The sequence below is a fragment of the Petaurus breviceps genome, unplaced genomic scaffold, assembly GCF_028583685.1.
Source record: "Petaurus breviceps papuanus isolate PSGF00001 unplaced genomic scaffold, PetGlider_PUasm1.0 175, whole genome shotgun sequence".
Classification (NCBI taxonomy): Eukaryota; Metazoa; Chordata; class Mammalia; order Diprotodontia; family Petauridae; genus Petaurus; species Petaurus breviceps.
The window spans coordinates 60,043,198-60,058,973 of record NW_027185764.1 but is presented as its reverse complement, the minus strand read 5'-3'; the positions used below and the strand labels follow the sequence as shown (position 1 = coordinate 60,058,973).

The following is a 15,776-nucleotide window of genomic DNA, read 5'->3' as shown; positions in this document are numbered from 1 at the left end:
CTGGGCTCCCACGATGCCCTCAAAAACTTAAATTCCATTCCAAAGTTTGCAGTCTATGGATATATCAACACATGAAGGTGCAATCAGTTGGTGTGTGTATGTGTGGGGGGTGTTCAAGAAGTACTAGTACCTCTGGGGTGAGGGCTGCTTATCTTCCTTTGGTGTCTTCCTGCTGTCCAGCTCTTACATATGGCTCCTATCATGGCGCTTGTTGGTAAGACTGAGGCGGGGGAGTTGGGGGGGTGACTACCCCAAGTATGTGAAGACTTCTTGGGTGGAATAGGCAGATGTGAACATGTTGTTTCAATGAGCCATGAAGGCAGAAGGGAGAGAGTGGTGAGGAAGTAGAGATTGTGAAGAGCTCAGAGCTTGGTTCGACATCGAAGATGCCAAGGTCATCTACTTCATTCAGAACTACTGCTATTTGTCTTGCCATTGGATTTCTATGACTCTGCAAGAGAGAGAGTGAGGCTGACTGACTTTTTGTACCTCTGTCTCATGTAAATCTAATCAATCAGTAGCCAGATGGACCATTGATTTTTCCTAGGGACTACCCAGTTAATTGATTGATCAATAAGCATTTATTTATTTAGCAATTGGGGTTAAGTAGTTTGCTCAAGGTTGCATGGCCAGTTATTTTGTGTGGGTTCCAAGTATCTGAGGCTGGAACCGATCCCGGGTCTCCCGACGCCAGGGCCAGCGCTCTTACTGCACCACCTGGCTGCCCCAATAAGCATTTATTAATCAACTACTTTGTGCTAGGCACTGTTTTAAGTGTGTACAAAGATAAAAATAAAACAGTCCTTGCCCTCAAGGAGCTTACATTTTACTTGAGGAGACAACAGGTACATGTGTACAGGGGGCATATACATATACAGAGGTCAATGGGGCAAGAACCCAATTGGTGAGGAGATATTTATTCTTTTCATTGGGAAATTAGGTTTTCAAGAGGAAAAGGATGCTTGCAGAGACCTGGGCTTTAGTCCTAATGGCTAGAAATTATAATGATCAGTGCCTGGCTTGCTTTAGGGACACTAACTCCTGGAATTTGCATGAGGCAAGGACAATTATAATATAGAATCATCTAAGAACAAATTTAGAAGGGATCTTAGAAAAATCTAGTCCAATTTCTTCATTTTTCAAAATAAGGAAACTGTGGTGGAGAGGGACAAAGAAACAAACGTGTCTTGAGTCACACAAGTCTGTGACAGGGTCAGAATTGAAACTGTGGTTTCCTGTTTCCCAAGCAAATTCTCTTTCTACTAATACATTGCTTCCTCCTCTAAAAAGGACACCTTGGACTAATCCAGCCAAAATAAATGTCCAGGCCATTTGGACACCTAGCACAGACCTGGGCCTATAGTAGTTGCTATGTCCAGATTTAGAAGCTACACAGTTGATTATTTCTTGAGGAAAAAACCTGTGGGAGGTGGAATAAAGTAAAAAGAGAGATTATACTGTTGTTGTGATTTCGTGGTTTGTTGTGGGGGGGGGTCATCTTGAATGAATTCACAGAGTCAGACCACCTCTAATCCAAGTATAGGAATTTACTGAGGATTGACGCCCCTTGGAACCTGACTGGGTTCCAAGAGGAACCAGCAACTTGGTAAGACAACACAGACAAATTTATAGTATAATGATGCTGATTACATAACAAAAATTATGAATATTAGAAAGGCAGGAGAGATTTGTTAAGGGATTAGGTAATGCAGAAGGGGTCCTTTCTCTGGTTTGGTGGTCAAACATTCTGTTCCTATTGCTTTCTGATTGGCTAGCTATTGTTGTCCTGTCTGGTAAAGATGGATAGTTAGGTATTGTGGTCCTGTCTTGGGCTAAATGGATGATTTGATTGCAGTTGAGTACAAGGACACACCTATTAAAATATGTGAATTGAATCTGGGGAGCAGTGGCTAGCTAGAGGCAGTGGCTATATTGAGTTTGGGGGCATTGACTTTCTAGGGGGCAGTGGCTATATTGAGTCCAGGGGCCTGTGGTGTGGTTAAAGTCAGATTATGTGGTTAAATCAGGACATGCCTGCTGTTCAGTGGGGCCCATAAAAAGGTTAGAATAGTGCGGTTGGAGGCAGCTTTATTAGGATTCTATCACTGTCAGCCTGGAAGAATGTATTTTATAAATACAAGGCAATTCAGTTATTCTCTACAAGTTTGTGTTCAAAATTTGGAATTATGCACTTTCCCATAAAAACAATGTTATCCTTTACAGTTAGGGTCCCAGGCCAGCTCACATAAGCCTATAACCTATAAAGGACTTACCTGTACATGCTAGATATGGAAGCAGTAACACCTGGATTCAAGTACTACTCTTGCCACAAGCGTTGTGACCCTGGACAAATGATTTAATGTCTATGAGCCTCAGGCAACTCTCTGAGTCTTAATTTCTAAATTATAGATGGAGATGTAATGATAGACGTATCGAGGAGTTTCCGCATCAAAGAAATCACAGATCCTTTGAAGTTATCCTTATTCCTGAGAGGAAAAGTGTTGGGGTAGAAAGAAAGAGTCCAAGACTTTGGAGCCAGGACAGGTGTGGATTCAAATCCTGCCTCCAACATTTACTAGCGGTGTGAAGTTGAACAAGTATGTCACATCATTCTCTGAACCTCAGTTCTTCACCCATAAAATGGAAATATTACCTCTATTTCTCAGGGTTGTTGTTGGGGTAAAATGATTTAATATATGTAAAAAACTTTGTAAATCATATATATGTAAACCATATGTATGTATGTATATACTTATGTACACATACATGTGTGTATGAGTTATTATTAGCACTGGACTTGGAGGCTGAAGACATTTATTAGGCATAGTGTGACTTCAGGCAAATCACTTAAGTTCTCTGAGACTCAGTTTCCTCATTGTAATAAGGGGGTAATAATGCTTGCCTTCACTATCTCACAAGCGTATTGTGAAGAATGTTCGGTAAAGTTATATAAAGGTGAGTAGTGAGACTGCAGCTAAAAAGTACTGTAGTAACTCTGCTATAGAACCTAATCTAACTAGAGCAGAGATTTAGAGTTAGAAAGATCTTCTGATCCAACCTCCTCATGTTAGAATTTATAGATGAGCAAACTGACTTTTCAGAAGGTTCAGTGACTTGTTCAGGGTCGACCACCACGGATAGCAAGGGGAATCTGGGAAAGTTTGTTCAGAGTTCTTAAGCGCCTGTGCAACAGTGGGAATGGCGACTGTCCTAGCTCCTAACAACTGATGGGGAGCTACTCTAGGATATGATGGGGAGGAGTAGGGAAGGGAGTCACTGGAGGTCGTGAGTGAGAGGAGGATTTAGGCAGGAGGATTATTATATAGAATAATCTAAGGCTAGAACTGGAATGAACCTTAGAAACAATCTAGTCTGATCTCATTTTGTAAGATGAAGGAACTGTGGAGGAGAGAGATGAGGAGACATGCCTTGAGTCACACAAGTCCATGACAGACCAAGAATTGAAACCACTAAATTATAGGACTCTAGAATCACAGATTTAGGGCCACAAGGGACCTTAGAGAGAAATTTCAAGAGCTGCTAACTTTTTTGTGTGTCATTGGTGCCATTGGCAATGTGGTGAAACCTATGGACTCCTCCGAATGTTTTTAAATGCAATAATACAAAAAATCACAAAGAAAACCTTTTTGTTTGAAATACCCTTATGTTGAAATACAATTATCAAAATTTTTTTTTAAAGTTCACATAGTTCAGACTAAGAATGCTTGGCAGATTAACCACTTCATTTGATAATGAGGACATTGAAGCCCAGAGGCTCACTCTACTTGCCTTAGCACCTGGGGCCTCCTTGCCTTGGAACAACCTACCATTTGTGACCTTCTCACCCTGGAATATTCTTCTGCAAGGTCCACTCCCCTTCTCCCACTGATGAATTCCTTCCAGAGCCTCCATTTTGTGCAAGGACTCAACTCAGCCTGTCTTCATTCTTTTCATGGCCCTGTTCTTGACTTTCCAGACTTTAAAACTGCAACTCAAAGTGGGTTACCTTTCTCCCTCCCTCCCTTCCTCTTTTAACTCCCTTCTGTGTGTTGTCATCATCCCCTATTAAAAAGTAAGCTCTTTGAAGGCGAATACTCTATTTTTTTCCCCATATTTGTATCTCCAGTGCTCATCACAGTGCCCAGCACATAGTAAGTACTAAATAAATCCTTAATAAATCCTAAATTCCTTTCAGAGAAAAGAAATGATTTGGCCAAGGGCAGGAAGGGCAGAGGAAGCCAGATAGTCTGACTTCAAAACTGACCATATAGTCTCCTATGGACTGTGTCTCCACCCTTGGTCCCAGTCTGCTGCTCAGTCATCCTTTCTCCTTTTTTTCTGTGTTCTAGGGTTTGTTCTGCTTATTTCCTTTTTCACTGACACTCCTGCCTTATCAGACTCACCACTCAGTCATCTCTCCCCTATCACAGCTGCTCCTTTCCTTTTATCTTGACACCCTTTTGAACACAATTTCCCATTCTACGCTCCCCTCCTGTCTGGTCCCTGAAACAATGTTGTACCCTTTGGGAGGTTTCCGATTTTTTTTAAATTGGCAGCCTGTTCTCTTCAACAAGGATGCCTTTGATATGAACATAGATTATTATTATTATTTGCTTTTTGAAGGGGGGAAGGCAGGGCAATTGGGATTAAGTGACTTGCCCAAGGTCACACGGCTAGCAAGTGTTAAGTGTCTGAGGCTGGATTTGAACTCAGGTCCTCCTGACTCCAGGGCTGGTGCTCTATTCACTGAACCACCTAGCTACCCCGTGCATAGATTATTTTAAGAAAAATTCTATGAGAATTGAAGTTTGAGAATCATTGAGAATCACCCAGAAAACAATAGAGAGATATGGAGTGGGCCCAAGCGGACTGCCACACAGTATAAACAAGAAATTATGCAGAGGAAATGGTGTAAAGGAAATTGTCAAAGACACATATGACCAAAAAAAAAACCCCAACAACCCAAAAAGCAGATGGCTGTGAGAGAGACAGCCTCTAGACAGTCTCTAGGATGTGAAGGGAACTGAAGGAAACTGTTAGCATAATGGGTTGACCTCCTGTGGTGGCCTTATGGAAGTATATGGCAGAGTCACACAGGATGAGTAAGCTGAGATGGATTTAGAATATAAATTTGATAGGAGTAGGGATGGTTTCATTCTTTGTATTTCTATCCCCAGATATCTAGCATATAGTTGGTGCATAATAAATGCTTGATGATTGGTTGATTGGGATTTGCATCATTGGAGGGAATTCCCACATTAGTGAGATCCCAGACTGACTAAAGTATTGGAGTACACCTATGTAAGGGAGGGGGGGCCTCTTCCTCTAACCTCAATTGAAGTAGGTATAAGTGATGGGGGTTATCGTGTAAACAACCTGATCCCTTTATGAAGTTTGAATTAGACAACCGAGTGAATCAAAAAGGGAGTAATAGCAAAGGTGACCTTTAAAAGTCAGTTCATTGATAGACTCAAAGAGAAACTCACAGGGGTCCTGTGCTCATCTGTGTAAATTCCATGGTGGTTAATGAAGGTAGCAGTGACATAAGTGGTCTGGCTTAAACTTCCCATCTACCTGTCTACATGTTTCTCCTTACAGAATTCAAACTTCTTGGAGCCAAGATGGTGGAGTAAAGGCAGGGACTCACCTGAGCTCGCCACAGCGCCCCCCCCCCCCCAACCCTCCAAATACCTTTAAATAAAAAAAAATTCTAGAGTGGCAGAATGCAAAGTTCTTGAAGACAGGGACTATTTCACATATCAGTATCCCCAGAGATTAGCACAGTATCTGAATATGGTGCTTAAAAAATGTTTATTGTCTGATCAATTGTTCTGTTTCCTTACCTTCATTTATGAACTCCTTGAAAACCTAGAATTGAAAATCTACAACTGCCAGGGACTGTCTGGAAGCACAAATTTGCTCTCAGACGTGCTGAGCAACATAGGGTCCGTGGAGGTTTTTGAGATGCAGAGGAATGGCAGAGGGATAGAGAGCACCCCCCCCACCCCAGACCCAAGTCAAGGCTCCTCGGGAGCCCCAGTCTGAAACCCACTGAGGGTACAATTAAGCTGGTACATACCCGCTCTCATCCCAGTTGATTTGTCCCAGGTGCTGCAATTGCTAGTTAAATCTCTACTCAAATGCCCTCTTTCCTTCTTTTACTTATCCAAATCATAACCATTCTGAGGCAGTTAGGTGGTACTGTGGATGGAATCACAGAGCTGGAATCGGGGAGACCTGTGTTCAAATCCAGCCTCAGATATTTACTAGCTGTGTCACCTTGGGCAAGCCATTAACTTTGGTCTGCTTCAGTTTCCTCATCTGTAAAATGGGAATAATAATAGTACCTACCTCCCAGGGTTGCTGTGAGGATCAAATAAGATAACATTCATAAAGCATGATGCAAACATTAAAGTACCATATGAATGCTAGCTGTTGTTGTCATTATTATTATGCAAGGCTTGAGGGTTCAAGCCTTCCTTCTACTATTAAGTCTATCTTGACCAGCCTAACACAGCCCACTCTAGGGATTATCCTTCCTGAGTTCCTCCAGTACTTAGAGTGAGATAGAATCCTTCAGTTGTCTTGGTGTCCCCCATCACTGTGTCCCTGGTGTCAGACTTCCCAAGTATAAGGAGGCTCTATTTCCATCTGTTTTCCCCAAAGATACAGGGTTGGGCTCACAGGATGTGCTCAGCTTGGGACTAAATTGGATCTGGTCTCTTACACACAGATTCTGAACATGGAAGATGACCAGAATTGGTACAAGGCAGAGCTGCATGGCGCTGAAGGCTTCATCCCAAAGAATTACATCCAAGTCAAGCCTCATCCGTAAGTTCATCCCAGGCTGCTTTTCTGTCCCCGGACTCATCCCAGCTCAAGCCTCTTACAGGGGCCAGCAGTAATATTCTCCAGAGCTTAAAATATACTTTTATAGGACTCACTATCTAGCAGACTAAGCAAAGAAGACTCACCCCAGCAACCAAGTAGAGGACAATATACCTCCTTATCCAGTGCTTGATTTGTTCCAATCAACCTCAAATTATAGAACAATGGACTAAGGGCTGGAAAATCTGGGTTCTGATCCTGGGCTTTGCCTCCAACTCATGGGGAGAATTTAGGCAAGAGATTTCCCTTTTCTGGGGTGTCAGTTTCTTCATGTTAGCTTATGTGATCTCTAAAGTCCCTTTCAGCCTATCTTTCTGTTGCTTGAATCAACAAATGTCTACTGAGGTAGCCTGACATAATGTATAGTGCTGGGCTTGGAGTTAGAAGATATGGGTTCAAATTCTGCCTCCCATACCTCCTAGTTATGTGACTGCTGGCAAATCACAACAAACTCTCTGAGGGAGATATTATAGATGTCATCATAATTTTTCAGAGGATCAATCTGAAGCTCAGAGAAGTTTAGTCACAGAAGTGGAGAAGGGATTCAAACCTAAATATCTCTGGATGCTGGGTACCCTTTTGATCATACTGCACGTCTTTTCCTTAGTCATAGCCCCTGCCTTATGGGGAAAGTGAAGGAATGGGTTATTTCCATGGGGAAAAAACTCAAAGAATCTCCCAAGTATCCCCTCCACCCTTACTGTGAACACCAGAGAGAAGCTGTTATCTGCTTACTGTAAGAGGGAGATTCACTTTCTATCATTTCGTCTGCTTATTTTAAGCTACCACCTCCAGCTTCCTGTGCCTGATGGGTACTTTCAACTCAAATCTCCAGACTCTTTTATCATTGCCTTCCTTCCCTTGGCTTCTTATGACCACTTTCTCAGGAGCCAGCCTCTTATCTATCTACAGGCTTGAGAGAATTTTCCCCCCCGTGCCTCTTGTCTCAAACTGAGAACTCCTCCAAGGGTCTGATAACCAGACCATATCCAACTAAGGGAGGCTACATGGTGTTGGGACTTCTGGTTTTATATAGAGAGACTTAATTCAATGAATAATAGTCACAAGTTGCATTTATGTAATACTTAACAGCTTATAAAATGCTTTCACACATATTACCTCACCTGATCCTCACAGTAATCCTATGTAGGGCAGTTATTATTATCCTAATTTCACAGATGAAGATGTAGAAGCACAGAGATGCAGAAGAGCTTACCCAAAGTCACATTGCTTAGGACTGACGCTCAGGATTTACATGGACTGGATTCAATATTGAGGGCTTTTTACTTACCTTGGGCTCCTTTGACCACCCAGGTTATCCCCTGGGAATTTCTGAATTTGGCTTGTGTCTAGTTCTCTAGAGGAAAGTTCCCATGCAAGTACTTGGGCTAAACAATATATCCAATATAAGGTAGGCTTCATTTCAGGATAGGGACTGGACCTTGTGATTTCACTGATGTGGTGATGCAGGTTGGCATCTTCTCTGTCTTCAGGTCTTCATTTGCAAGTCTTCATTTAATACAACACAAAGCTCAAAGGACTCATATCCTAGGTCATAAACAGTCAAGTAAACTCTTCTTTCCTTTTCAGGGTGCTACCCTCTCCTTGTGGGAACCTATATGGTGCTCCAGTCTTAAACTATTGTGGTATTGACATTTCCCCCACAAAAAAGAATACTCAGAAAGTCAAGCAACCTTTTCTTCTGGTGAGCCCTATGTTCCCAGGGGCTAGCACAGTTCTTAAGAGTTATCATATTTGATTGGGGCCTCCCAGAATGAGAGAAGAACTCAGGGTCAATTTCTCAGATCTCCACAGTCCATGCAGCACAATAGCAGTGAAGGGCAAAGTCTGGGTCGACTTCTCCGTATCACGGCTCTATTCTTTGATGCTCCTTGGCTCAAGCTTTCACTTGATACAGGCACTCTGCTATCCAGTCCAGGAATTTCTTCACCACTTTGATACTTATACTATCTCTGGGACTAAGAGCATCCCTGGGGAGACTGTCTGGATAGACTTTCCTGCCTGCCCCTCCCTCCTACCCTAGGACCCAAGCCCATTCTCTAATATATAAGTCCTCTGTCTTTATTTCCTCCCTATGGACTCCAGCTCTCTTTTTAAGGAAAAGTAGCCTAGGAAAGTAGCTCAGATGTCAACTTCATCAGGCATCATCTGGGTAATAAGTACCAGTGAACTTCATCACCAACCCAGTTGTAATCTTGACAAAGAATTAACCATGTAAAGAATCTCATACTTTAAAAATTTTTTTAGGAGATATCCTCAATGCCATAAAAAACTTATCACTAGACAATGAGAACTTTTGCACCTTGTACAAAAAATTTCAAGCATTGACAGGAACTGAGGAGAGTTTGGATGGAGACTGGCATGTGCTGGTATATGTTTTATGATCAGCTCTGGGAGGGGGGTGGAATGCCCACACAACACACATAAATTTAATCTACATTATTAAAAATGTCTTCATTACTTTCTCAAGTCCAGACAATCAGACGTACCCTCTACATAGAAAAACCAGGTTCCAAATCTGCCTCCACTCTGAAGGGACCATTATAGGTTTTCCCCAGGGCATTTAAATTTAGAGGGCAATGACTGCACTTGACCTTCTTATCTGGCAATGAAAACTGTTGAATTTAGGAACTGGCTAACAAAAATTAATTCGTGAAAATAAGAAGCTGTCATATGATTCTTCCTCCTCCTCCCCTTGTCATTGAAGCAAACCATAAGTGGAGCTTTCCCTGCCCTGTTTCCCATCGCAGCATTTCAATGTCCCAGGGTCTCTTTTTCTCTCTGATCTTGCCACACCTCCTCCATGGGGGGAGATGATGTACCAAGGGCCAAGATTTCTCTTCAGGGGTATGCTGGGACCAATTCTAACCAGCATTTAGAGAGTTTGCCTACATCAGAGGCTATGCATTAGGGCCTAAGAAATAAGATTGGCAAGGTCAGCTGGGTCCTAAATGCTGGGCTGAGGATTTTACATGTTATGCTATAAGTAATAGAAAATCTTTGAAGGTCATTGAGCAGGAGAGTGATACTGGCAACAATAAACCAGGAAATTTCATGTGAAATGTGTTACATTTCATGAATTTCCCAATCTGTTTTGGGGGATGAATGAAGGTTGGCAGCATCTGACTTTCTCTCTTTGTCTTCTTCTGCCTTCCTTCCTATTTTGATATCCTCATTTTCCTTCCTGAGAAACCTCACAGCTCAGTTCAAGGTCCCCCATCACTTAGTGTCCTATTGTATTAGTGAGTTTATATAGGCCATGTGTCCTATCCCATCAGCCACTGTGGGGGAAGGATAGCACAGAGAAGGTACTCCCTGACCTTCATCTCCCACTGACAGATGATGGGGAGGTGGTAGCATCAGCCGCCAAGCTATAGCTTCTTGTTGATATAAAACAGGTATTCTTTAGGTCCCAGAATAGCTCTGGGGGGGATCTCCCATCTGTGACTGATTCAATCTGAAACTTTCCCCTGTGGGGCTCACTGGGTATGGGGGGAAGAGGAGGAGTAGGAAGTATGCAGGATGTCTCATCACAGACCTAGTTCTGAGTTAATCAGACAGTAGAGAAAGGAAAATGTCCGTTTTTTGACACTAACAAATTTGTCCTGTGTGCTCAGGGACATATGTGAAACTCAGAGCAGGGGAGGCAAGAGAAAATGAAGACAAAGTCATAGTCTCATTGGAAAGGGGATCATACGCAGAAAACTGATAGCAAACAAGCCTTGTCGATGTAATACAAGACAGACATCATTTCATGCAACATCAGAAAACCCTGTGAGGTATTAACTCTGATTTATAGATGAGAAAAAAATCTCAGAGATCTTACCCAAGGTCACATGACTAGGTAGGGATGGAAGCAGGAGTCAGACAGGCTTCTCCTGACTCCCCCTCCAGCCCTCCTCCCACTGCCTTCTCTTTTGGGGCTTTGTTTTTACCTCCAGGAAGGCCAGCCATTTGCACAGACAATTTGCCAGGCAAGAGACTCCCTGCTAGTATGTTTTTAAGGGTCCCAGCTTTCTATTCCTGTTGACTGCCTTTGTTTACCAGGGGTCAAAGCCTCTGGTCCCATCATCAGAGGCTGGAGCTCTAAGTTGGATATACTGGGAATGTGAAGGAATGTGGTACAGTGCCAAGGAACCTGTATTGGGAGTAAGGAGAGTTCCAGCCCACCTCTTCCACTAATTTACTGTGTGACCTCAGGCACGTGGTTTTCTTTCTTCAGGCCTTGGATTCTTCCTCCTCTGTGAACTGAGAGGATTGGCCTAGTCACCCGATGACCTCTACATTCTCTTCCAGTTATCACATTCCATGGTTCTAGAGGTGGAATCAATGCCTTCTATGTTTTCAGCTGTTTGCTTAGAAGGAATTCCTGACTCCAAATGCCTGAATTTCCCTTGGGGGCAGTCTTCCTGTTCTTTGTTCTTTTCTTCTCACTTGTTCCATTGGGAACATCTCACACTATTTGCCCTTCTTTCCACAGGTGGTTTGCAGGCAGGATCTCCAGGCAGTTTGCAGAAGAGATTTTGCTCAGACGAAATCACCTGGGAGCCTTCTTGATCCGAGAGAGTGAGAGTTCCCCAGGAGAATTCTCAGTCTCTGTGAAGTAAGTCTTTCTTGTCTATCCCTTCTCTTCCAAATTGGCCACTCTTGGAGGGCTCTGATGTCTTTGGAGATTCCCATAGGGAGGTAGCTAGAACAGGTTAGTCTGTACTACTGAGGTGAGGAGAACTGAAGGGAAATTGGTATGGTGATAAATGACTGCTATACGCCCAACTCTGTGGGCAAGATGGCAGAAGGCACAGTCTTTGACCTTAAAGAAACTGCAATATAGTGGAGATAGATCGGACACATACACAAATGACTATAACACAAAGCTGAATGTGATGCCTGCCAAAATAAAGCATCCCCCCCAAAAAAAGTGGGGGGTTTCTATGGAGAATCAGAAGAAGGGGTGACTTCAAGTTGGGGAATCAAAGAATGCATCATGGGTTTATGTGTATGTGTGTGCATGCCCATCTGCATATGTGTATGTGGAATTGGGCCTAGGTGGAGGACGTTCCAGGCAGAGGGAATGATAGGAGTCCAGTAAGAGGAACAGGGTAGATTCCCTTCCCATTTGTCAGAGAAAGAAACTAAATCCCCTAATGGTGATGTGTCTTATCCAAGGTCACAGGCCTGGGATCGGAACTTAGTTCTCATGACTAGACAAGCTGTTTCATGACAGCAAGATGGCACAATGGATAGAGTGCTGGACCTGGAGTCAGGAAGACCTGAGTTCAAATCCAGCCTCAGATACTTGCTGGCTGTGTTGCCTTGAGTAAGTCATTTAAGCTCTGCTTGCCTCAGTTTCCTTCATCTATAAAATGGGAATGATAATAATAGCATCTACAATCCAGGGCCGTTGTGAGGATCAAATGAGATAATATTTGCAGAGAGCTTCGCAAACCTTAAAGCACTATATAAACATTAGCTATTATCACCAGCCCAAGGCTCTTTCCACCAGACCAGTACCCCTTAGTTTTTGGTGCCCGCATGGGTAGCACTGTGATACTGTGATTCTCTGATGTATCTGCTACACACAAGGATGCCTCTTATACCTACTAAGTTATTTTTTATCTAGCCTGGAAAAGTCTGCTCTTAAGTACTGTTAAGGAGTTAGGGAGGGGGTCAAGTCTGCTGCTCCTGACCCCTATAAGCTGATGTGCCATTGGAGAAGGGCTAAAAGAAGAGTGATGAAACTTATTGCCAGCTAGACCTCTTCCCAGAAGAACAGGATGCTGAGTAAGCCTATATCCCCTCCAACTGGCTCACAGCTACAGAGCCCAAAGTTGGGCCATATGGCACCACACATTTTTTTTGGATGTATGGTTCCTGCCTTGGGAAAAAGAAAGGGGTTTCTTTCAAGATAATCCAATCTTGGCCCCTGATAGGTGACTGGCTTAGATTCTATTTTCAAGCCCTCATCCCTCTATTGAGACATAAAATCTGTAAAGCAGAGAAAAGCCACAGGCCTAAGGGCTGTTACCAGGAAGGACCTGCTTTAAGCACAGTCTCTTCAGGTCACTGCCCTCCCCTTCCTGTGAAAATAAATCCACTTAATGAACCACTGGGTTTTTCACTTCTACTTTTTAATTTTAATATTCTTCCACAAGGATCAGGTGACATGAGGGGCCAATTTAACCCAGTGAACTTGTGACCCCAAGTGGAACAAGGTGAGGGGTAGCCCAGGTGGGGCCCTAAAATTAGACATTCTATGTTTAGAGGCCCAGCTATTAAAGGGTGGGGCAGTAGGGAGAAATTACCTACTCGAATCAGAATATCCAAATTGGAAGGTGTCTCGGAGGTTCTTGTTTTATAGATGGGGAAACTGAGACTCAGAGAGGGTTAGTGACACATGTGGCCAGCTGTCCTGCCTAGATGCCTAGAGAAGTGCCCAGCCCCAGTAGCTTTGGTTTTTTTTAAACTTCTTGAGCAGCTGAGCATCCCTTTGAACTTCAATGGTGGGAGTTGGACATAATCTAATTATCCCCTAAGAACAACCCACCCTGCCAGATACATATATGGGCTAGACCAGGGGTGGGGAGCCTGTGGCCTTGAGATCACATAAGGACTTTTAGATCCTTAAGTGTGGCCTTTTGACTGAATCCAAATTTTATAGTATTTGTTCCAAAGTTGGGTTAAATCCTTCATTTCTTTAGACTAGATTCTGCTTTCTCTAGGCTCCATTTTTACAATATAAATACTTAGAGGGAGAAGACACAGAAGCCCACTATATCTTAGTAGGAATAGGAATGATATTGCTGGATACCAGAGATAAAAATATATAGTAATAGAACGATATAGCATAATGTAACATATAATGTGATATGATATGAAAGATTATAGTATGATATGTACAAAATTCTTAGGTATTAAAAATGTGAGAAGGCTTTTAGTAGAAGAAAGTGCTACATCTGTAGTTAGCATCATGAATTTACAGGATACTGGAGCATTAAATTTAGAACTGGAAGAGATTGCAAAGGTCTTACTCCTTTATTCTACCAGAATTTCATATTTGGAAGGGACCAAAACACAGCTCTCAAAGGAATCCACGTATAAGACACCCGAAGAATGGTTGTCGTTCAGGCTTTTCTTTTTTTTTTGAAGGGGGGAAGGCAAGCCCAGGGTCACATGTAGCTAGTAAGTATCTGAGGCTGGATTTGAACTCAGGTCCTTCTGACTTGAGGGCTGGTGCTCTATCCACTGCACCATTTAGCCGTCCCATTCAGGCTTTTTTTTTAAGAATCTCCAACAAGAGGAAACCCACTAAACTTCAAGGCAGCCCACTGCACTTGTTGATAACTCTAATTGTTAGGGAATTTTCCTAAATTTGCTTCTTTGTCCCTCCCAAACTAGTGTTCTTGGTTCTGCCTTCCTAGAAACAAATTCAATACCTCCTCCACATGACAGCCCTTCAAATACAAATACTTCCATGTTCCTCTTGACCTGTCTCTTCCCAGGATTAGCATCTCTACTTCTAACCATTGTCATGGGGCGACTAGTTGGTACAGTGGATAGAATGCTGGTCCTGCAGGTAAGAAGACTCATCTTCCTGAGTTCAGATCTGGTCTCCGATACTTAGTAGCTGTATGACCCCAGGAGAGTAACTTAACCCTGTTTGCCTCGGTTTCCTTATCCGTAAAATGAGCTGGAGAAGGAGATGGCTAGTCACTCTAGTAACTATTTTTGTCAAGAAAATCCCAAGTGGGGTTATGAGGAATCAGACACAACTAAAAAACAACTCAACAACATACCTGAGGCATTTACTTGGAGGGTAGAAGAGTATTAGTTTGCCTCTGGAGGTTGGCATAACCTCACCAGTGAGACAAAGGGAGTAGTGTGGTGTAGGAGAAAACATCAGACCTACAGTGTTCAGATCCTGGCCCTGATACTTCCTAGCTATGTGTCCTTGGGAAAGTCACTTCATTTCCTGATGCCTCTGTTTCTTCTGCAAAATAGGTCTAATAACATTTGCAACCTCATGGAGTTGTGTGAGAACAGCATTGTGTAAAACTTAGCTGTGCAAAGGCTTGTGTTCTCCATCACTGGATCACTGGACATTTGTTGGGGATGTTGTAATAGGGATTCGTGATAGACATAAGGACTGGACTAGATAGATAACCTCTGAAGTCCTTTCAGCTTGAAGCCTCTCATACCACAACTCTCCCCACCTCCACTTGCATGTTTTGAATGTCCAAATCTCTGAACCATACAAGGTCACAGAAAAAGGAAAATCTATAGGATTTCTCCAGTTGCAAGTCTCCCTCCCTGCTTCCTTGTCTCCCTTCTTCCCTAGAGAGTGACTTTAGTCTTCCCTACTTTGGTAACAAAGGTAACCACTTCCTGTCTCTACATTAGGTCTCTTTCTGTGTATATGGGGTGGAGGAGAAGGGCAGGCCTGCTTATAAGGCTTCCCTTTCCTCAGTGGTGGCCATGCCCAGAAGGCAGAGTCAGGTCCTCCATGAAACCTTGTCCATTAGGTCTCCTATGGGGTGGTGCCACCTCCATTCTCACTTCTAGACCATGTTGACTTTAGACTTTTCTCTGAGCAAATCCCTAGCTCTCTGTCCAAAAGGTACAGGACTCTGGCCTTGTGTCCCACTCTAAGGAAGATAGGAAAAAACCTACCCTTGGCTTACTATGAGGCCTGTAATATCCTGAACACTGTCCCAGATGGACCTCCTGAGGCAAGGGTTGGAATCCCCAGAGGATAACCAGGCATTTGCCCTCTGCCCTATGAGGACAATAGCAGTCTGCCATCTCCAACACTTTGGTCAGAATATCATGTAGTTTGACTTGTCTGGCTTGTCCAATCCTCCCTAAATCTG

General features: G+C 43.1%; 1 protein-coding gene across 1 annotated transcript in view; it reads left to right on the top strand.

Moving 5' to 3' along the window:
- The window catches only part of GRAP (GRB2 related adaptor protein), a 59,362-nt gene that overhangs the window by 8,870 nt on the left and 34,716 nt on the right, over window positions 1-15,776 (top strand). Inside the window, exons 2-3 of the mRNA XM_069085196.1 lie at window positions 6,734-6,831; window positions 11,390-11,512. Of these exons, the coding sequence (XP_068941297.1) occupies window positions 6,734-6,831; window positions 11,390-11,512 (221 nt within the window). The remainder of the gene's footprint in view (window positions 1-6,733; window positions 6,832-11,389; window positions 11,513-15,776) is intronic.